This window comes from Stegodyphus dumicola, chromosome 3, assembly GCF_044657685.1.
Source record: "Stegodyphus dumicola isolate Sdum_Otavi_A_Nest chromosome 3, ASM4465768v1".
NCBI classification, from domain to species: domain Eukaryota; kingdom Metazoa; phylum Arthropoda; class Arachnida; order Araneae; family Eresidae; genus Stegodyphus; species Stegodyphus dumicola.
In genome coordinates, this window is record NC_140770.1 from 122,052,035 (window position 1) to 122,076,024 (window position 23,990).

Consider the following 23,990-nt stretch of genomic DNA (forward strand, 5'->3'; position numbering starts at 1 on the left):
AATATTTGTGAAAATAAAAACGGATTACTTTGCTAAAATCTATGAGCAGCTATTGACTTTGACCAAAGGTCAGATAGCATAAATTTATGAGTGTTGGAGCAAAATCTTAAACAGGATGTTGGGTATTGAATTTTGGAATTTAGTAGTTAAAAATACTTTGTTTCTTTGTGTACCACCTCGGTTTCCGATGATACGCACTAAACCGATGGTACGCCTACCACCGGTTGAGAATCACTGGCTCTAGAACTTCAGCGATGATTTCTACACTTTCTTCTTTCAGCAGTCTTTCTTCTCCATATTTGAACCCCCAAAAAAAGCAGAAGCCTTAATACAGATTTCCTAAATGTCTTTGAACTTGAAGCTCTTGGTGTTCTGTCATCTCAAATGTAAACGAATCGAAGCTTGAACTTGTGTTGTTTTCTTTTCGGTTTACATACAGTAATCTTATCTCAAGAAAATAAGCTATTCACTTACGCGTCAAAATAAACTATTACGCTACCAGCATATCAAGGACTTAAGAGACTGATAAACATATTCTAAAGCATGGTTTCTTAAACTTTTTTCAGTCGCGACCCCTTTTTATCACTGAAATTTTTTCATGACCCTCCAGGACCCCATAAAATTTATAAAAATTGTTACAAAAATTTGACTCCATAAATATTGCGCAAATCAGACATACGCGTGAATGAAACTGTCAATTTTTTCACTTGTTCTGTAATATACTGTTGTAGTTTTAGGTCATCAACTTTAATTTCTAATTTTAAGACATAGAACAATGTAAAAATTTAAATAAGTAACAAATGAAATGACAACGTCAGGTACAAAGGAAGAAAAATGAACGTTTATATTATAAAAAAAAGCGTTTTCCCCTTTTTTTTTTTTTTTTTTTTTTTTTTTTTTTAGTCCAAAGGGATTTGAATCACGAAGGACTATTAGTTTCGTTTTGGCATTTTGCGTCGGACTCATAAATGTCGGTTCACTTTTCAAACTGTTGCCACAAAATGTTAGAGTCCTGCATTATATTTGAAGAAATTAAATAATGAAAAATCTGCATAAATGTATGTATATTTCTCGTATTGTGATAAAACAACGGTACATAGAGTCATCGAATTTTGAATAACGTAATCCTCCAACGAATATGAGCATGTGGAAGACCAAATTTGAAATTTGAAATTTGTTTTATGATCGATTTCCTATTTTTTAAAACGTTGACGAATTTTTGATTAACAAACTCAAGGATTTCAAAGCGAGCAATGGCAACGTTGTGCAGAAAAAACATTTTTATCTCCAGCGCGTGAGTCTGTGTATCCGAAATTCTAAAGATATGCTCGTTTTAAAACTATTTTGCGATATTGCTGTTGCACTGGATCTTATGGTTTAAGTGCGAGGAACATGATATTTAATAAAGAAAGGTAACACACAAAATGTTAAAAAACGCCCCTTTGGACGTAATTTAAAATCTGAAACATTTCAGTTTTTTTTTTTTTTTTTGTCTGTATTGTTTTATTTTTATCTATTTTCAGATATATTGTGTAAAAATATTGGTTAATTTTAAAATTATTATAATAAGTTAAAGCAATATCAAAACTGAAAAAATTTTTGGCAATCCCCTGCTGCAAGTCCCGCGATCCCCTTGAGAGTCGCGAACCACAGTTTAAGAAACCCTGTTCTAAAGTATTTATTTATTGCTGAAAATAAGTTTTGATCTTTAATAAAAAGCATCACTCATGTAAACAGCAAAACATTCTTTTACTGTTTACAGTGAAATCTACTTACTACACGCACATATTTTTGCTAATTCCATAAGTTGTTTAGTTGCCCCTTCCAAGAAATAAAACTAACAATAATTATTAGTGACCAAAGGACTTTAAGTAAATAAAATTAAGTGTAAAAACGACTAAAATATAAACTACACGTCATATGAAATCCAACGAAAGCAAATTTGGTGAGATCACGGAGTAAGCACGGAAAGTTCGCGAAACTTTTAACCCTGAGATTCACAGCAACAATTTTCGGAATTCTTTCGGAATCGAGGGATTTTCGCTGACATTTCTGACGAGATGCATATACAAAAAATAATTCAGTAACAAAAATAAATAACATACAATAAAATAAACATTACATAATACATTTCTTAGTTGAAATTTAGATTTATATGCCAATTAAGTTCTAAATACGCTTTTTATAGGTCAATAAAAATGGGCTAAATAAGGTTTTCGCATTTTCCCTCGTAATGTAAAGGCAGATCAGTTTCTTTGAGATCAGTTTCATTAAGGCATCCCTCATTAGATACAGATAGTTAGTACTAATGTTTTTTATCACAACCAAGTTTAATGTAATAATGAATATAATGTAATAATATAAATATAATTTAATGTATATTTTAAAATATTAATGTAGTAATGTATATTTTGAAAACTATATAAACTTAAAATATGTGTAGTTTTACCTAGCTGAAAACAACGGCAAGCGATTTGCGTAATTCAGAGCTTCTCAATTGGATATTCCATCCCTTCAAGAAGTTTTCAACATTTTATCAAACTTTACTCTTATAAAATTACGATAATCTTATACATCACGTTAAGCTTTTTTAAGGTAGTAACCTTAAAAAAGCTTAACGTGATGTTTGGATTATTATTTACTTTACGGATTTGACCGTTATCGAATGCAATTTAAAGATGTTTTTGAGTGACATTTGTACGTAAGGACAGAATAAAGGTCTCTTCCTCTACAAACGAATTATAAAACTGATTTAAAATGGATTCAGAACAGATTTTCTGTGGCGTCTGTACGTATGTATCTAGCATAACTAAAAAACGAGTAGCCTCAGAACGTTAAAATGTTGTATATAGGACTGTTATAACATATAGTCGTGCACCTCTGTATTTGGTTGCAATCAGCCACACCAAAAGTATACAAATATATATATATATTTATGTTTTTAAAGCAATAGTGGTCTAGAAAATACTAATTTTAAATACTAATTAAAATACAGATTAATTTTTTTTCTTTTAATAATTCATGCTTTAATTGAATTTATATTTCTTGGACATGTACATAAAATGATTTCTAATTATATATATATATATATATATATATATATATAATGATAGCACAACATATTTGAAGCGTTGAATGTAAGAACGCTGAGATGTAGATGCGTGGAAATGCTGATAGCGTAGATACTTGATGCTTAGAGCGTCCATCCATTTTGAAGAAGAAACAGTCGAGCCGAATCAAATTCTATATTTATTTAAATTCACATTTTGTGGCCACAATTCACTTGGCATGCCTATTTACAGAACAATTTTGAAACTATTGTGATATAAGCGATCATTGCAGCAGAGCGTCTTAACAGAATGAAAGTATAAGCCAGAAGAATAAGAGTGTCGTAGTACTTCAGAGGAAGAAGGAAGGGAGTCAAAAAAGGTTAAAATACAATGGGGCTTATTTGCTCTGCGCTAACAGGCAAATTCTAATTAACTCTCCGCAATATCAGGATATTCCCCTAGACCAGTACTTTCGAGAACATTCTGGCATGTTACTACTAGTATATTTGCAGAATTCGCGCCATTTTTTAGTCAGACTGCTTCCTACTATCGCTGCTATAAGACTCTGCGCTACTCTGTCCATTACTCTGTCCGTTGTTAGAATAGTTATGACATCAAAATCCTAAATTTCACCTTATTTTAATTTGAATTTCATCTAAAAGAAAAATGATCTGCCATTTGAATTGAATAAAGATGTGCAATTATAGTTAAATTCTTCTGTGTTGTCATTTTTGCTGTATACCGCTTCGCCAAACATTGCACAGATTCGGATGCCAAGCTTCGCCATTCCTGTGCCTTACTGCCAAATTATTTAAAAATATTTGAACAGATACGCTAGATCTACAACGCAAAATTTTGCTCCTTATTAAAATTTTCAAAAATAATCTAATACCTAATCGATTTATTAACCATTGTCTTAAAAGAGCAGCCGTTAAATACTCACTCTAAATCATTTAACTGATAGAGATATGATAATTTGTTCCTAAACCTGAAAAGGTGGTATAAGTTGGATGACTATCAGTTGGAGAATTTGTACATACTGTAATTACAAAATTGTATATAATGTAAAAAATTGTTTTCAGACATTTCTTATGATGTTACTAAAAATATAAGCCTATTTCATACACTATAGTCTGTCAAATAGCTCGTTGACAGTAAAAATTTCTTTTTTTTCTTTCTTGTTTTCTACCTCGTTCCGACACGACAATTAGCCAGAAATTAATTAATTTCCATTCACTAGTTAGTATATTCAAAATTTTAACAGACGTTTTCACTCACAAGAACTCCAAAACAAACCTCCCTCCAACATTCCTAGTCCCTCCCACGTCCCAAAAATAGCTTCTCAAAAGTTTCACCGCCTGTAATAATTCAAAGTATCCCCACTGCCGGTAACGGAATTTCGGACGCACACCCCTTCTGAGTAAGACACAGAAGAGAACACTTTACCGACACCATCTTGCTTTTACTAAAACAATGGATCTTTTTAGTTTCAAATACGTTTTGTACCCCGATTAGGTGAAAAATTTTATTTTTTTTTTTAAACATTTTTTTTTTTTTTTTTTCTTCAATTTTGAGCCAGTACTACTTTCACGTTTTAAGATTTTACAGAAGACAGCATCTTTTAGAGTAGTGTTTCTCAACCGCTGGTCCACGAATCGGCACCGGTCCGTAAGAAATATTTGCCTGTCCTCGAAATATCCAGCTATCTGTCCGAAATCCAAAGTAAGTTGAATGTACATATGTAAATTATAAAAAATAAAATGTTTTAAAAATTATTTTTGTCTTCATGATTTATTTATGTGAAAAAATTGTGGCAATGGGTCGAATTATTAAACTTACCGGTCCGCGAGAACGTACCAAAATATTTTGCCGGTACTTGAAGTAAATTCAGTTGAGAAACACTGATTTAGAGTTTCTTTACGCTCCATTTTGAACTTCGACGATCACCCTTCCGCGTGGTAATAATTTTCACAACCGCAGCCACATTTGACACCCCCGCACTCAAAGTTTAACAGGCGAGAATTTTTTGAACACATGTTTAAAAACTTTGTTCTGCTATTGGACACTTTGAACCTTATCGCATACTTTTTTCGAGAAATACCATCTTTGGCTTCTTCACAGCCACTATAAATTCTACAAGAAACTCAGGTTGGTCATCTGAAGAATTTTGAAGGACGTCTTGTGATTTCAGTAAGTTTTCGTTTTGCCAGTTTTGTATTTTATAGGTTCTTTCAATTTTGCTTTTCTTAGACTTTCAGTTTTTTCGCCGAAATAGGCTCTGCTTTAGTTTTATTGTTTATGCAATCTCCATAAAAAGTTATTCGTTTTCTTTGAATTAAAACTTTAGTTAAGCATAATCGGGGACCGTTCATTTTTAGAATATTGTTTAAATGACTATTTGGTTTAAAGTATACTTATATTGCGATCTATCTTTATGTTTGAATTTGAATTTCGGATTGGCATATAGGGTTTTTACTTGTAAACCAATTTGGTTATTTTTTTCGAATGGTTATTTTACAATACAGAATGTTTTGGTTTTTTTGTAGTCAGTTTGAAACAATGTTAAATTTTATTCTTTTTTCCGAGCATTTCGAAGGCGTGTAGGAAAAATCCTGGTACATTTGAGATTCACTTTTTTCGGTTTTACATGAGTTTTTATGTAATATAAATTTGTTTTATTCTTATATGTTGGTAAATCTTGCATTTGTTGCTTTAAAAAATGAGTGAATTACGTTCTTGTTCTCTTCCGGTTAAGGTTTTTATGCCTTTAGTTTAGTATGCAATGTTTCTAGAATTATCAACAACTTAAAAGTTGTTTAAGTGTGGCTAAGCCTAATTTTTTTTTTTTTTTTTTTTTTTTTTTTTTTTTTTTTTTTTTACCATAGCAGCCATCTTTGGTTACAGTTGAAACGTAAAAAATAGTCTTTCTGCACTTTTCAGTGTCTTTTTGCTGAGCAGGACCAAAAGGAAACTTTTAGTTTTGTGCACCGAAAAGTCTGCCTTCTTGCCTGCTGGCTGAATTGCTTGTTTTTGAGTAGAAACTGTAATTTTAATTGTAAAATTTTTTTAATTGTTTAATTGCTGGTGTTTTATGTTTTTATATATCTTTCAATTGTTAACAAAAATATTTTGAGTTTTTGTGTATTTTTGGCTTGCTGCGTAGTGAAAACTAAATTAATTAATGAGAAATGTATCTCTAATGAAATTCGAGGAAATAAATTTAAATGAAATGTTGGAAAAAATGCATATATTTTAATATTCCGTACAAGGGAGTCATGTGGTATACACATCAGCTTTTTTAAACTACAGGTATCAAATATAAACATGCTGTTTCCATGGACATATTTAGCAGGAATGTTCTTACGTCGAAATAATGACTTAAATCATAAATCTCATAATTTGAAAAGAATTAAAAAGTCACTTAAAAAGTAAAATCTCTAATTTCACTTTAAAAATTTTTATTTCTTTCACGTGTTAAAAAGAAAACTTAAAATGAAAATACTACTATTATTAAGTTATAACTTTGAACAAATTACTGTAAGCTGTAGTTTATTTCAACTGATATCATCGACGAAGCAATTTCATTTCGATTATTTATATTTTATAGCACAAAATACAGTTAATGAATTTCTTCTTTCTTTGTAATAAATAATAGCATCAAATTAATTTTGTAATAAAAAGTCGTGACAATTTAGTTATAGTTACATAATCAACTACCGATCAACGGGCGCGTATTAACCGAGTACCGGATTAACTGGGCATTGCTTAAAAAAGGTTAAGTTCGTTTAGTGCGGTATAATGGAACAATTAGTATCCCAAACCATCAGAATAAAGAATTTTTATACGAAAAATAGAAAAAGGGAAGAAAATACGTAATCTAACAACAGTGACACCAAAGGATGTCACAGTATTCAGAAATTTTTATCCATAGGGGCCGTGCACATAATGAAGAGCAATGTGTTTGCATTTATACGCAACTAAACATAAAATATAATTCGGAAAGGGTTTCTAACATTAAGAGATTAACGTGATTTCTTTGAAGATTAGTGTGAAAAATATTAATCAATGAAATTTTTTTAGCCCAAAAGGGACCTTAGTCTCGAATAGGATATTATCCTCGAAACGGCATTTTGCGTTGAATCAGTATAAACGGGGTACCACTTTTAAAATTGTTGCCACCAAATATTATCGCCCTGTATTATATTTAAAGAAATTAAATAATGAGGAATCTGTATGAATATATGTATGTTTCTCGCACTGTGAAAAAACAACGGTACATAGAACCATCAAATTTTGAATAACGTTGTCCTCCACCCGAACATGAGCCCCTAGAAGTCTGAATTTTGAATTCCGAATTTGTTTTATTATTTATTTCTTATTTTGCAATTGCTATGCTGCTGTTAAAATTTTGCAGTTTTTCTGTTGAATTGTATATGATGTAACTACGAAGAAAATGATGCCTTATAATAAAACTAAAAAGGGGGAAAAAAAGAAGGATGTGTACTCCACATGACTTTTTTGTACGGAATATTAAATTATACGCAATTTTCCTGCATTTCATTTAAACATACTGAATTAACAGTTAACGAATTTTGAATTAAATCTACTTCGTCGATAGCGCATAAATCACACTAGAATAAATGCACTCTTTAAATTTCACTATATTTGTTTACCATAGCGACACTTTGGCACAAGGTTCACATCTCATTCATTTTATAACTTAGAGTGCACAAAAATTATATCATCTGAAGAATTACCACATGTTCTATTCAAATATTCTAATAAATCTAAAACGATGTATAAAAGAATTTAAACAAATAAAAAAAGAAACAGTTTTTCAAACAGGATTCATCACTACTTACGTAATGCGCATAAGCTACTAGATAATTCAGTTCGCTTCGCGGCAAAGAAAAATACACAAAAATTCAAAATATTTTCATTAAAAATTGAAAGATATAGAAAAACATAAAACAAAAAGTACAGTTAAAACAATTAAAAAAACAATTTTTACAATTAAAATTACAGTTTCTACACAAAAACAAGCAATTCGGCCAGCGGGCAAGAAGACAGATTTTTCGCCGTACAAAACTGAAAGTTTACTTTTGGTCTCACTCGGCAAAAAATACTGAAGGCGTAGAAACTGACTTAATTTGATGTGGCAAAAAGACACTGAAGGCGTAGAAACTGACTTAATTTGTTGTGGCAAAAAGACACTGAAGGCGTAGAAATTGACTTTATGCTGTATCATTATTAATAACTAAATAATTGAAGGTGCTACTTTAGTAGACGGTTGCACGTATTTTTGGAGATTTACTTTGGCGCAATCCTTGGCGCGGTTTTTACAATCGTCAGCCATCTTGAAAAACACTGTTTTTACGTATTTTACACATAGTAAATTATTCGAAATTTAAAAAAAAAAATATATTGTTAAAAATAATGGATTAATTTTTTGTTGAAAACGTTGTTTTTTAAGATGGCAGGTATAAAATACTAAAGTAAGGTTAAATTATTACTTCCATATAGCAAAGAAATAGAATAAAAACACCGCCATAAAAACATTGTTCCAACGTTTAATTGGATTAAAATATTACTTAAATTGAATATCGAATTAAAAACCATCATATCAACGTTTAAAAGAAATAAAATATTACTTAAATTCAAATACTTTAAAATAAGTAAATAAGAACGCTTCGTACACTAGAGCTAAAATGATAGCAACTAGAAGTTTACTGCCGTTAAAAAAGGAAGAATGTTTAATACTTTTTTTACCGTTACAGCGGTTATTTCTTCCACCGTGACCACAATACCACATACGGCCGTCCTCAGAATCGGCTCTTTTAACGATCTTCAACTGTGATCCACATTTCTCGAATTTCATTAAAGAATCAATTAGCGAGGTTTCCTCCCAAAATTTAAAATAAATTTCTCTGACCCTTGTAATAATTTATAAATAAATCTTTGATTAAGAAAGCCAGGTTGGCCAAAATAAGGTCTCAAACGACAATTTTTTTATTCCGATACTAATAATTTGTGGTCCTTACTAATAACAACATTAATCTTTGAAAGGGACATATCCGTTCGCTATGGAATCTAAGGAATTCGAAAAGATGAATAATAAAATTTTTAAATGGCGCGTCAATGCACAAATATTCAGTAACCAATCAGGGAGCTGATTACAGTTCGTTAATGCACAAATATACTGTAACCAATCAGGCAGCTGATTACATCATTCATAGAATTAAAACTATTTACATAACCATACATAATAAAACCATTTTTCAAAAGAAATGCAAAATTAAATTTTATTTTAATATTTAACAGCCATGAATAATGTTTAAAACATTAAATTAAATTTATAGATAGATATCAAAACCAATTACTTTTAAAGTACGGTGACGTCATTGATTACATCATCCAGAACATAAATTATATAAAACATCATAAACAATAAATTTTTATTTCAAATAAAAATGCAAAATTAAATTGACTTTTAATATTTAGAAGCCATAAATAATATTTAAAACACGGAATTTATGTATAATAAAACGCATTATTTTTTTTAATAAAATGACAAAGTATCAGTTACCATAAACAATTTGTTTAGCAATGGGTTTACCATAAGCAGTACCTCCTACATACAAAGAAGGCCCACCAGCGGCCGAGCGGTAAAGTCGCTGAACACACTGGTAGTTCGGTCCGAGGTTCGAATCCCGCGAACGGGCTGGCTGCATGGGCGTTTTCGTGGTTTTCCCCATGTGTAACGTGTATACGAGCCAGTTTCCCTTAGAAAGTCCTCCACGAAGGCATCCCTCCCGTTAGGCAGATAGCCCTCGAGGCTTTGCCATAATCACACACACACACACACACACACACCCTACATACAAAGCCACGGCACGGCTGCACTACATCATTAAAGTCGTCCTTATCTACAGACAGCATGGTTGCCACATGAAGGCACTTATCGCTGTTATTCCCTTAAGAGAAGAGAAAATGAAACGTAGTCCCCCACTTGCAGAAGGCTTACATCATTTGGTTTTAAATAAATATGTATATCCGATTTGCCCTTCATCGACTGCCTTTCCTAATTTCAAATACGTATCTTAACTTTTCTTAAATAATTTTACATTTAAAATAATAGAACAGAAATTGATTTAGCATACTTCAGATGGTGGTAATAAAATACATGTTTAAGATATGGCTGTTGCTGGTTTTTTTATATATATATATATATATTTTTTACTAAATACCCTCTTCCTTAATAAATAGGCAACAATAATGCATAATGACAAGTTAACAGTTGATTTAAACTAAAAATCCCTAATCCTAAATTTATTAATCATGTTTTATTTTTGCAATATCAGTTTTTAACAACATTTGCTATTTACACATATTTGTTTAGTAATTTTCCGGTTTTGACCTTGTTCACTTCACTGTAGGATTGAATTTCGTAACATATAATAAACCTGGAGTATGATTTGAATATTATTTTTAAGCAATATAAAAATACTATTTTTGAGCATATATTGGTATTTATTCAGTGTTAATTTTCAATATAGGCGCAAAAATTTCCATACATTTAAGCTTTTTCAATTAGATTCCTATTTTTAAAGAATATGTAATTGCATATTTCTCAATAGCAAAAAAGGGAAAATTGCAAAATTCAACAAACTTTACACTTGATTGGAATCCAAAATTCTCAAGTTTCATTCTTAACATTTAATGTCTGTAACATCTCTTCTGTTTAATATGTACATATATAATTTTCTTGTAACTAGTAAATTTTTGTTCCTAAAAATCCTTTAATTGTAACTTATCTAAGAATATTTTAGCAAATGATAAATATGAAGTTGCATAATTGATATGCACTTACTGGAATTTTTTTATCAGGATAATAAGCAGAAACTTTTAAAACATCTAAATAGATCAAATGCCCTGAATTTTTAGAATTGTAAGGAATAAGGAGTTTAGTGTTAAGGTAAGATTTAAAATTTTCAGAATAATTTCAGATCTTTATTAAGAAAGTAGCACAACTAGGGTGCAAAACGCATTAAAAAAAGACTTATTTTTTACCTGAAATTTTTCTGCCAGTACAATTATAACTAGAAATAATAGGAAATGACACCATGTATTATAGTAAGAAAAGGGAAGTAAATGTTTATTTAGGCAACTTCATGCTACTTACTTTTTATTACAGTAAATCCCTTTGAGAAAAAATCACTTAGTACAAATGTATGAGGCCTTACAGCTGGGAAGAAATGAAAGTACTTTTTTATTCTAGTTTATTTTTTATAGAGTTATTAGATGCATTTTCCCCTGTATACGTAAAACTATATTCCTAAAAATTTTATTTCTTTGACAGAATTAAACATAGAATAAAATAAAAATAATATATTAGTAAATATCTATAAAAATTAGTCATCTGGAATTGTATTTGACTACAAATTGTACGTACTTCCTTCTTACAGTTTAAAATTAATATAACAAACACGTCTGTTTCAATTAAAATAAGATTAGAAAATTTCAAGATATTGATTTTAAAATATAAACGAAAGTAATATTAATTGACAAAGTATTTATCTTCAAAAATGAATATTTCTTTATTTTATGATGAAAAAGCTTAGTATATTATATAACAGACGTTAGAGCTTTAGCACTTTTCTATGATAATTGCAAATATTTCCCTTTTTTTTTTTTTTTTTTCTGTGTATACGTGCACGCATTTTGGAATAGGTGGCAAAGATTTCACAACACAAATAGAAAAAGCACTTTTTTATTCAACATATTATACACATTCTGTAGAAAATATGCATTTAAAAAATGAATTACAAATCTGAAAATATTAAGAAAAAATATATTAGTTTCACTCTTTTATTTTGTACCTTAAACACATAACATATTTCATTTCTGCTATATACATAAACTATTTTTTTAATGTTTTCAATTTCCATTGCTTAGTTAAATTATTGCTAAGATTATGATTTAACTTTTTGCAGTAATTATTTATAAAAATATTTGTTGATGATTGTATGATATTTTTCAAAAAAATCTGAGGATTATGAAGTTTTGCGCAGTCATTCAGTTCCAAAACAATGTTTCATGAAGTAAATTTAAAGTAATTTTACACACTGTATCTCGTGGATTAGCCGAAAATAAAAATTTTTGCTCATATTCGTCTGAAATTAGTTTCTTCACAATAATAAAATTATATATAACAGCATGTAAAATATCAGGATGAGGATACATTAGTCCTCTATCAAAAACCTTAATCCATGAGTGAATATTTTCATCATTTTCCAAAGCTAACTCCTTATCAATAGTAATACTGGATTTACATACATCACATTTTAACTTTTTTAGGATACTGTAACAGCAATATCCAGCTATATATGTTAAAATAGGTATATCCAATTTTATGTCGTGAATGTCACTATCATAAACTGTTATATGAACGTTTGAACATCAAGAATTTATTAAGGTTGGTAAAGTATTCTGAAGTCTTAATTTACCCTCTATTTCATAAACCTGTCTGATTGAAATATTATGGTGAGCTCCAGCCAGTTGCCTATACTTACCAAATTTAGCCTCTAACATATCCGTTTGTATTTTGCCAAGTAAAAGGTATTCAAAACCCAGTTCATTTATACAATAACTTGACATCTCAATTAAAGTATATGCTGTGTGAGATAATGCAAAGTGAGTTTCTTTGGTTAGGGAACCAGATGCTAAATTCAAATTTTTCCAACTATCTAACCAATTCAAAAATTTGTTCATAAAAATATTTTTTCATCATTGTCTGCCACAGTGAAAGGCGTTTCAAATATATTATTTTTATGAACCCCTTTAAAAATAGATTTTACATTTACAATTGACCACCAGGTGTTTATTATTTTAATAAATTTTCCAGTTTCTTGAAAGTTTATTATTTCTTTCTGCTACCCAAAAGAAACAATGCTTCAACAACATTATCATTAAAAATCTGCAATGCAATCTTTACACTTTGTTTTTCTAAGTTAGTTGGATAGAGAGCGTTTATTGTCAGACCATAAGCATACTTTAATATTTTACCAGTTTCAAATTCATGTAATTTTTTAATACAAGAAAAAGATGCAGTTTCAATATGAGTTGCATCATCAAAACTTGAAAAAAACATACTCTGATTATTATTTTTTTGATTTACCCAGTTATTTCGAATACATTTTAAATTATGTACTGCATCGCATCAATAATAAAAAACAATGGCCTAGATTTGTCAACAGGATTTGGATAAACGATACTAACTGTAGGTGGTTCTGAAAACAGAGACATAGCCTTTTTATTAATTGAATTATTGTCGGTGACAACAGCAATAATTTTAAACCCAATATTTTCTAATTCCACTACAATTTTTTTAATATAAATATTCAAGTTATCTGCACTAAGTGTTTTTACTGGCATAATATGTACAACATCCTTATAAACTGATAACAGGTTACGAATCATGAAAACATATGCACTAGTAGATGCAGCATTTTTACAATTATATGCCATTCCACACAAATTACCACCTTTATAATCAAATGCTTGATTTAGGTGGATTTCATCAATCATTAAAATAACAGGCAGATCTTTTTCTGATAATTCTTGAAATTTAAATTTTATGTAACTTGGGAATTTTGGTTGAATTGTTCATTTATTGGATGTTTATTAAAATCTGAAAAAAATTTCTCTATGGTCCGTGGATGTGGCATAATAATATCTTCCGAATTTCGAATAAAAAAAAAATTATATGCGCGTGGTGAAATCGTGTGAAGTAAAGTAGAAAATATTAAAAAATCTGCGGAATACCTATATTGGTGTTTTTTCAGAGTTAAAGTTTGATATTTGCTCAAGGAGAAAATTTATTTCATTGCTCTTATGTGAAATTCTCTCTTTAAAGGTCGGGCCCACCAGCGGCCGAGCGGTAAAGTCGCTGAACACTGGTAGTTCGGTCCGAGGTTCGAATCCCGCGAACGGGCTGGCTGCATGGGTGTTTTCGTGGTTTTCCCCATGTGTAACGTGTATACGAGCCAGTTTCCCTTAGAAAGTCCTCCACGAAGGCATCCCTCCTCTTAGGCAGATAGCCCTCGAGGCTTTGCCGTAATTAAATAACCTAACCTAACCTCTTTAAAGGTCGTCATCAATTCACTTACAATTTGTAAGTAATGTTGAATATTGTCTTCAGGTGAAGCATTAGAGACAAATAAGTCTACGCTCTCTAAAATACTTAAAAGATCTTTAAGGTTATTAATTTTTGATGGTATTAGGTCTTCCTTCAATGATTTAATTGGTACATTTCTAATGGCTACAGATATATTCAAATTACAATCAATAATTAGCGATTTTAGAATTCTTGGATTATTGTCATTAGAAATATTAAGAATCATGGTATGAATGGACCTGTGTATAATTATCCAGTTATTTCGTAACATCACAGTATCAAGACAAATTTTTAGTTCATCCAAGTTAAAAAACATGTGTTTTCTTTCATACTCTTCCTTTTCAGCTAAGCTACAGGCTACTGCTTTTTCAAGTGCATCTCTTTCTCTTTTAAGCTCTTGTGATTTCCTTAATGAAACACTGGAGCTAAGATGACTTGGACAATCAGGAAACAGACTTGGAATTGCTCCATTTTTTAAACGAGGATATGAAAGTGGTACAATTACCTTCTTTCCAGTTTTTTCATCAAAGAATTCAGTTTGTCTCAGACAATCATATTATTTGAAGTGAAGTTCACACACCTTTCAATACAAAAAAGAATAAATAAATAAACACGCATTAAAGTTAAAAAAAATTATAAAATGGTAAGCATTTTGCCATCCTTTTAAACACATGCATACACATTGTAGGGTTTATATTTATTTTAACTAACATTTATTTTAAGTTTAAACTATCTTCCCTGTCAAGCCTTACTTTCCCCTGGAATTGCCAATGCCAGAGTATGTAAATTTTAGTAGAACGCGCAAGGATTCAAATTATCAGCGGAAGTATTCTGAGTTAAATAGAAAGGAAACGAGAGCGAAAGTGTGCTTTCTTGCTTCACGAGTGTGGAGGTGGCTAGTTAGAAATTGAAGAACCACGCGTTTCGGCCTGTGTGCTTGCCTCGGCAAATTGTTAATCTTTCAACGTAATATTCAGTTTGCTGAATCATCAGCGGTATTTTAGAACGCGGTGAGGTTAGTTACGTTTAGAGAGCCTCGTAGTTAGTCACTTGTTATTATCTCTTTTCAGTTTCTTATTTTTATTTTACCGCCGGGTCGGCGTAGTTTGTGAGCGTCAAGAGCACGCATTTGTAACTTCTAAAGTTGAATAAAAGGGATTTAAACCCTTCTCAAGACTCTGGTCTAATTCCAGTTCTCAGCAGTCACCACTTTGTTGCGTGCAGGTTGGAAGCGCGCAACTTTACAACCTTATAAATCTAATCTAATTTAAGCGTATAATGTGTATGCTAAAGATTACCAACTAAAAAAAGAGAAAAGAAAAAAAGGGGGAAAAAGAAATCTGGAAGAATACAGATTTTAACGGTCACCCAAAAGGGTTTTATTTTATTTAATCATGGCAAAGCATTCAATGGCTATCTGCCTAAGAGAAGGGATGCCTTCGTGGAGGACACTTTAAAGGAATTTGGCTTGTATACATTTGGGAAAAACCCCAAACTGAATGATCAGTGTTCAGCAACTTTGCCGCTCAGCTGCTGGTGGACCCAAGCAAGAGTTTATCAGGGTTTTTTAGACTCTCGCTGACCTCGCAGTCTACCAGTCTGCTCCTGCACTCACTTCTACAAACATATTTTTCTTTTTTTTAGCATTATTATTAAGCATAGTTTTTTTTTCATTTGCACCACATACAGTTCAACAACACAACCACAATTTTTTTAAAAGCTTAACAGCAGGATATGTTTAGAATTCCCGAGGTAGTGTTAAATGTTAGCGTACATTTTTCTATTTTTTCACTCTTTTCTTATTCATCATATCAATGTTAAATTTTCTTTTCCTGTTTTTATTATAAACTTTATTAAATATCACGTTCTTTGCATTTAGGCCATATAAAATTCAATTCAATAGCAAAATCAGAAAATATTCGATACTAAAAGATAAAAATCTTACATTCCCAAATGGCAATAATAATCTCGTGTGTTGGAGATGAAAATATTTTAGTTCAGTGTTTCTACATGTAGATTCTTCGTTATTTAATTTCTTTAAAAATAATACAAAGCGCTAATATTTGGTGGCAATAATTTGAAAAGGGATACAGCCATTTAATACACTTTAAACGGCAAAATTCCAAAACAAAATTAAAAACCCTTTTGAGCTAAAAAGAGCCATGGATGCTTTAGCAAAGTTTTGAAAGTGTAAACAATTAGCACATGTTTGTTGTTTGTCATATGCCAAATGCACAGATCAAGTAACATATAACTGCTACATCCTAAATATTTTTCTCTTCAGTTATTTGAACACAACACTTGGTTATTGAAGTACAATCAAAAAGTTGATAATACAGCTATGTAAAGAATATGATTAATCATCAATTTGTTGGATAAAGCAATCCGCATTCACTCTTGGCATTCGGATATAAATTTACTGGCTCTTTTGCTGAACATTTTGAGAACTGACATGTTCACAGCCAGAAGTACAAATTTACTTGTATACATATGTATGTTTATACTTAAGAACACAAAACATAAATCATTAAAAAAACATCGCTCCTTCTTACTTCCTTGTACGAAGTAAAAAGGAAGTATTGTAATCGCGAAAAGCATCAGGCAGCATATTTCAATGAAAATATCCACTTTGACCGCTTTCGAATGCAATTTAACGATGTTTTTGCGCGATATCTGTACGTAAGGGCAGAATAAAAGACTCTTTTCCACCAAAAAAACTAAAAAACTGATTTAAAATGAATTCTGAAGAGAATTTTTCGTGGCGTCTGTACGTACGTATCTCGCATAACGAGTAGCCTTAGAACGTTGAAATTTCGTATATAAGACTACTATAACATGTAGATGTGCACCTTGTATTTTGGTTTCAATCGGGCGCGCCAAACGTATATAAATATATTTATAAATATATCCACTCTGTTACCCGGGACAGTGATCTCAGTTTCTTTACTCTTATATGTTTGTAAATTATACATTTTTTGCTTTAAAAATGATTGAATTATGTTGTTTTTATCTTCCGGTTAAGGTTTTTATGCCTTTCCTAATTCTGGAAGCAATATTTGTACAATTATCAACAATTTAAAAGCTGTTTGAGTGTGGTTAAGTTTTAAATAACATGGCGGACATATTTGTTTACATTTGAAACAGCAGAATTGTAGATTTGTTGCCAATCTAGAGAGACTAAGCTTCGCAACACAAAAATAACGCCTTCATTTATTATTGCAAATTAAATCATGCTTTCCTTTCTGGAATTTTGTTTCGAGAAAATAAGTGTTTAAGATTTACTTCGTAATTTTTAATACAGATATTTTGAGTTTTTGTGTATTTTTGCCTTGTCGCGAAGCGAAAACTGAATTAATTGAATGAGAAATACTCAATCGTCTGTGGAAAATCTCTTTCTTTTTTGTTTTGTTTTCTTAATTCCTTTTATACATAGTTCTAGCTTTATTATAGTATTTGAATAGAACATTTGGCAACGATAAGATAATTCTTTAAATGATATAAATTTTGTACATTCTGAGTTATAATATGAACGAAACATAATACTGTTAAGTAAACCTAGCGCCAGAGTGTCGCTATGGTAAACAAAGTGAATTTTAAAGAATGCATTTATTCTATTGTGGTTTATGCGCTGTCGGCGAAGTAGGTTTAATTCAATCTAATAAGTTTAAATGAAATGCAAGAAAAAATCCGTATAATTTAATATTCCGTACAAGGAAGTCATGTGGTGTACACATCAGATTTATTATTATTATTATTAAGAGAAGTATAAGTGCTAAAGTAATGAAATAAAAAAGAGAAAAACAAGAATTTGTATATTTAAAAGTTCACTTGCAGAAATCAAATGTTTTAGGCTATTATGTGATTTTTGAGTGAAAATTTCACAATCATGTGTCATGTGTTTGACAATATATTGCTGTGGATTGCTTATATTCCACATGATTTTCTTTACTTTTTCAAAATTTTTTAAATCTACATAATTTATTAATACAATAAAAGATTTTTACATTCGGCTGCAACAACTACAAATAAATCCAACACCAGTAACTGCTTTTAGATAAAAACTTAATGCCAGGAACAAGTTAGGCATTATTGGTATAAGAAACTCATATATATTTGTGTATGAAACACTTTACTAAGCTATTCAGGATTTATGCTACCATGCACAGTGAAAACTAGTAAGCTTACAATATGTGGCAATTTTACTTAGCAGGTTATTTTAACACCCGTAACCTACTCCAGAAATTAAAATAACTACTGTGATACACTATTCAATTTATATGTTTGTTTTCTTTTACTTATAATTCTTAATTTTTTAACGGTTTTTTCAATTAGTAAAATTTAGAACATTGCATCTTTAGCATTAATTTCCTGTTTACATGATCTATGAGCAAAATGCATTCTCAAATGCTCCTAGAATATAATAGGGCATTGCATACTTTCAACTGTAAAAAGAAAAAAATATATAAAAGGTATAATGGGACTTAATCTAAATCACAGCAATTAATAATATAACAAACAGTTAGATATTTAAATCTAAAACAACTTTAAATTAACGTCTTTAATATTGCTACATTTTGTATGCTTATCTAATAAATCAAAATTATATGAACATTATAAGATAGGTGGATTTTATATTGAATACTTATTGAGAAAAGGATTCATTTTATAATCATTTTAAAATTCAATATAAGCTCTGTATTACATAAATGAAAATTCCTGCAAGATTAATGAATCACAGACCAATGTACGTGTTAAAAAATCTCGATGTTCCTGGGGAAATATAAATTAATTAAAGAGTTCATTAATAATTCTCATTCATAATGTGTATAAAAGAAATTTCAGCCTATTAAATAAATACATAACCATGCTTGTATGGAAAGCAATGAAACGATAATATAAAAGTTCGTTTTATTTGCTTTGGTTGAATGCGATAGAATTTTAGTATGTTATTTCCCTTGTAGTAGGAATTTTTTGTTTAACATTTTCAAGTCACATGTTTCAATAGCATTAATCTTTCAGGAATTTTCTAAATTAAAAATGGAATGCATGTTTACCTTTGGTAGGCTGGAATCCATCTTGTCGTTTGCATTTCCAAATCCATTTCTTTTTGAGCTCTTCTTCCGCAGGAAAACTAAATACGGCCACCTTCGGGCCATTCTTGTAGTTTCCTTTGCATGTTGCAACACAGTATTTGTGTGGTATAGTAAAAAAAAATAATAATAATAATTCGCAAATGTAAAATATTCAACTACAGCGTACTACACTTTCAAACAACAGTCGGTTCACTACTCTACCAGAGCACGAGGCAGGTATTGACAAAGTGGAGAGACGACTTTCGTGACGTCTGAGCGTTCAAGCAACCCTAGAGCCTTGGCTTTGTATGTAGGAGGTACTGCCATAAGTCGTATCGCTCGCCGAAAAAAAATCGCCAAAATAGCACCAAAGTAGTCTACCAAAGTAGCACCTAATTTAATAACTTAAATGATAATTCCAGAATGAATTAAGCATAATTTAATTCGCAATAATAAAAGAAGACGTTACTTTGTTGTTGCGAAGCTTAGTTTCTCTAGATTCGCAACAAATCCACTACTCTGCTAAGTTTCAAACGTAAACAAATATGGCTGCTGTAGTAAACAAATTAGGCTTAGCCACACTTAAACAACTTTTAAATTGTTGATAATTCTACAACTGTAATATGCTGGAAAACTAAAAGCATATAAACCTTAACCGGAAGGTAAGAACAATATAATTCAATCATTTTCAAAGCAAAAAATGCACAATTTACAAACATATAGGAATAAAGAAACTGAGCTCACTGAGCCGAGTAACAGAATGGATATTTATATTACTTTTGGTGCGACCGATTGCAACCAAAATAGGAGGTGCACATCTACATATTATAGCAGTTCTATATACAAAATTTTAGCGTTTTGAGGCTACTCGTTTTGAGTTATGCGAGATACATATATACATACAGACGTAGGTACGTACGTACAGACGCCACGAATAAATCTTTTCAGAATCCATTTTAAATCTGGTTTATAATTTTTTTTGGGGGGGGGGGGCAAAAGAGTCCTTTATTCTGCCCTTACATGTCCTTTATTCTGCCCTTACATGTCCTTTATTCTGTCCTTACCTACAGATGTCACGCAAAAGCATCGTTAAATTGCATTCGATAGCGGTCAAAATGGATATTTTCGTTGAAATATGATACCCGAAATTTTTCGCGATTACAATACTTCCTTTTTACTTCTTACAAGGAAGTAAAATGCTTCAAAAAAGGCGTGGGTGTAGCAGCAGACTGGTAGACTCCGAGTTCAACGTGAGTGTAAGAAACCTTATATATACCTTAACATACCCTTTCGGGCGAACGTTAAAATCTGAAACTTTTCGGGTTTTTGTTTATTTTAAAAGGGATGGTTTTGGTGTGGTGTATTTAATTACGGCAAAGCACACTAGAGCTATCTGCCTAAGGGGAGGAATGCCTTCGTGGAGGACTTTCTAAGGAAAACTGGCTCGTATACACGTTACACATGGGGAAAACCACGAAAACACCCATGCAGCCAACCCGTTCGCGGGATTCGAACCTCGGACCGATCTACCGGTGTCCAGTGACTTTACAGCTCGGCCGCTGGTGGGCGCTTCAAAAAGGAGATCTTGTTAATTGTGTCTTTAATCTCTATGAGATTATATAAGATCATTTTCTAGAAAACATTAACAGGCTTCAATATTGGCAAGTAGTCAGCTCATAATATCATTTGCATTTAAATACTTTGCATAATATTATTTGCAATTAATTAAAAATGAAACGTATTTGTATTTTAATGCCTTTTTTATGATTAACAGATTATTTTTCTAACGTAACAACACTTCATGGGAAGATTAAGAACGTATTTATAGACACTAAAAACTTAAAACGATAGTTAACCGGAGGTTTACTGTAAAGGTTGTAGAGACATTAGGATTTGTTTTTGGGAGGCCGGAGAGATGCAAAATTGGCAACGCCTTCGCCGGGAATCGAACCGCGGACCTCTCAGTTACGCGCTGAGCGTGCAGACTACAACACCACGAAGGCTCGCTAAGAAGGCGGGAGAAATACTTTATATACTCCCCCTTTTAAAGGGTGACTGGGGTTTTTACGGAATCCAATCGCCAAATCCTGGGTGAGGAGAATCATCATCCAACACAACGTCCTTTTTAGTTCGGGCGCCACTGTAGAGACATTAAGAATTTTTGGAAGCAGGCAGGGGGAAAAATTAGCAACGCCTTCACCGTGAAGCGAACCGCGGACCTCTCAATTACGCGTTGAGCGTACATACCGCTACACCACGAAGGCTCGCTAAGAAGGTGGGAGAAATGCCTTATAAGGTGATTTTTAATTTACTTTTTCCATTCACCCCTTTCAATATCAGTCGGTCCCTTGGGGTCTATATTGACCACACTGGAAATCCTAATGAACTTTCGGGTAATTCTAGTGCTGCTGCATTTTTATATCTTGTCAATAAAGTTATACAAGCAATGGGAAAGTGAATAAGTTTGAAGAACTTTTAACTCCAGAATTCAGGCACGCTCAGTTAAAGGGGGAAAACAATAACTTACCTATGATTAGAACAGCTTTGTTTTCTGGTTCTACTCTATCGCCTAGATATCTCTTCTTTGTTAAGTGATATGTCCATCCGGCAAGAAAACAATACAGCAGAGTATTCGCTGGGCACGAGTAATAATAGGTAATGGTGGATGGCAAAGTGAGACCCAATACTTTCAAGCAGAGGGCAAGAAGTACCCAATGAGTGATAGACACAAAACAGCTCTTGGCGGACATTTCCGTAGCTTTTCGGATCTTCTGTCGTTTCTGTAAAATTGAAATATCATTTGTAACCGTAACAGGTTAACCGCAATCGATTATGATAGTTTGGTTTATTTAAATATGGTAAAGCGCACGAGGCCTATCTGCCTAATCAATCGTAATAAAAGTGTGATGAAGCTTAAAAAAAATCAAAGCTGCTGCATTATCAGTCTTTCTCTGCGATAAAATGTTTCGAAAATCATTTCCAGCACACTGATTTCAGCTCCCTCTGCCAGTCAATATATAAAATAAAAATTGAATTATCTTGTAAGCGTGAGGATATGTGAAATAGACCATATCAAGGAAGTTTTCACATAAGAAAGTCTGAATAATAATTCTTTCAAATGCTGGAAAATTTCTTGGAAATCTTTTAAAGCGATAAGTAATGCTTTTTTCGTTTATGCTATACATTTTACTCGATCTTAAAATCGGTTTGACTACTGTAAGCACCATAATCAATCGCTACAATAAGCGGAGTTAAGTTGAAATTCGATTTGCTTCTAATGCTTTTGGAATTATGGATTGCATTAGATCTAAAAATCACTATTAGTATAACCATCGTTTGTTGTAGTTAGATTGTTAATTCTTTCGTCCCGTACGTCCAGTTTCATATTTCAGAATTCAGAATTCTACCTTTTATCCGTCTATCGTAAACAGAAATAAAGAAATAATCACAGTATTCAAAATTATTAAATGCAATTTATCTTTCTGTATAGAAAAATATTTGCACATAACTTAAAAAACAATAGCCTTTTTGATTCCAAGGCGCTGTCGATTGTAAGGCTCAGCCTTTTGTTGCAATGCTACCAAAACCGCAGGAGGGGCGATAAATAAAATAAATGCTAAAAATTATCTAACAAATATTTTACTATAATATTTCCTTATAATGATAACAGAACTAAAAATTCAATTTTAACTAAGACGTTATTACTTCCTTGTACGAAGTAAAGGAAGTATTGTAATTGCTTCTGTTGAAATTGCTCAAGGTTTACAATTACTTAATGTGAGTTTTAAATAGTTTTTCCACCGAAGTTTTATAACTTCACTAAAGTTTAAAGTACTTTGGATTATGTGATATATAACATGTATATTTAAAGATAAAATTTTGATTTATATTTTTCACTGAAGTATTTTAATTAGTCACTTTCGGTTTCAAGTCTTTAAACAAAATAGAATTCCCTTAATTTAAAGTACAAGTTCTGATTGAATTTTTCCCTTGCTTTGGGAAAGGGCCAGACTTTTCGGGTGAACTAGCATAATTAAAGTACACTGCAATGATTCATCAGCTAATTCTGGATACAGAAAAGCAAGGACTTTTGTAGAAAAAGATTTCAATTGATTTCAATGTTCCTTTCCCCTGATGAAATGGCATTGAAGTTGATTGAATTACTCTTTTGTTATGTTCTTTTTTCTTTTAATTTTTTAAGGAATTTTTTGAATTGGGTTAGTGATTGTTTAAAAGTTTTGGTTTTTATATTTATTAAATTCTTTGTTGCATTTATTAGATTATTTGAAATTTATAAATTATGAATTTCAAAATTTTTGTCTTTGTGAAACATTACTTCTAAATTTCTTACGTCATGTCTTTAATGATAATTTTCTTCAGCTTAACGCTCGAAAATACTAGGCATATTTATATCTTGCTTTTTTTTTCTTTTCTTGAAAAAAAAGTTGTTTTTTAATTATAAATATATACTCTTAAAAAATGGTACAGTGCTATATCTACCGTTTTACTGGGCCGATTGATAAAATTCAAATTGCGTTTTTCATGTCTCGAAAGCGCGACTTAGGATATGTATTAGATTTATATATAGCACTATTCTAACATAGGTATTTTGACACAAAAACGGACTTTTTCTGAAATAACATACCAATTTTTTCCATATTTCGATTCTACGACTCAAATTATGCCAGAATG

General features: G+C 31.3%; 1 protein-coding gene across 1 annotated transcript in view; it reads right to left on the reverse strand.

Annotated features, from left to right (window-relative positions):
• The window catches only part of LOC118205830 (17-beta-hydroxysteroid dehydrogenase type 6-like), a 75,487-nt gene extending 53,251 nt beyond the window's left edge, over window positions 1-22,236 (reverse strand). The window contains exon 1 of the mRNA XM_085813263.1: window positions 21,826-22,236. Within this exon, the coding sequence (XP_085669389.1) occupies window positions 21,826-22,048 (223 nt within the window). The 5' untranslated portion in view covers window positions 22,049-22,236. The remainder of the gene's footprint in view (window positions 1-21,825) is intronic.
• Window positions 22,237-23,990: the final 1,754 nt, after the last annotated feature.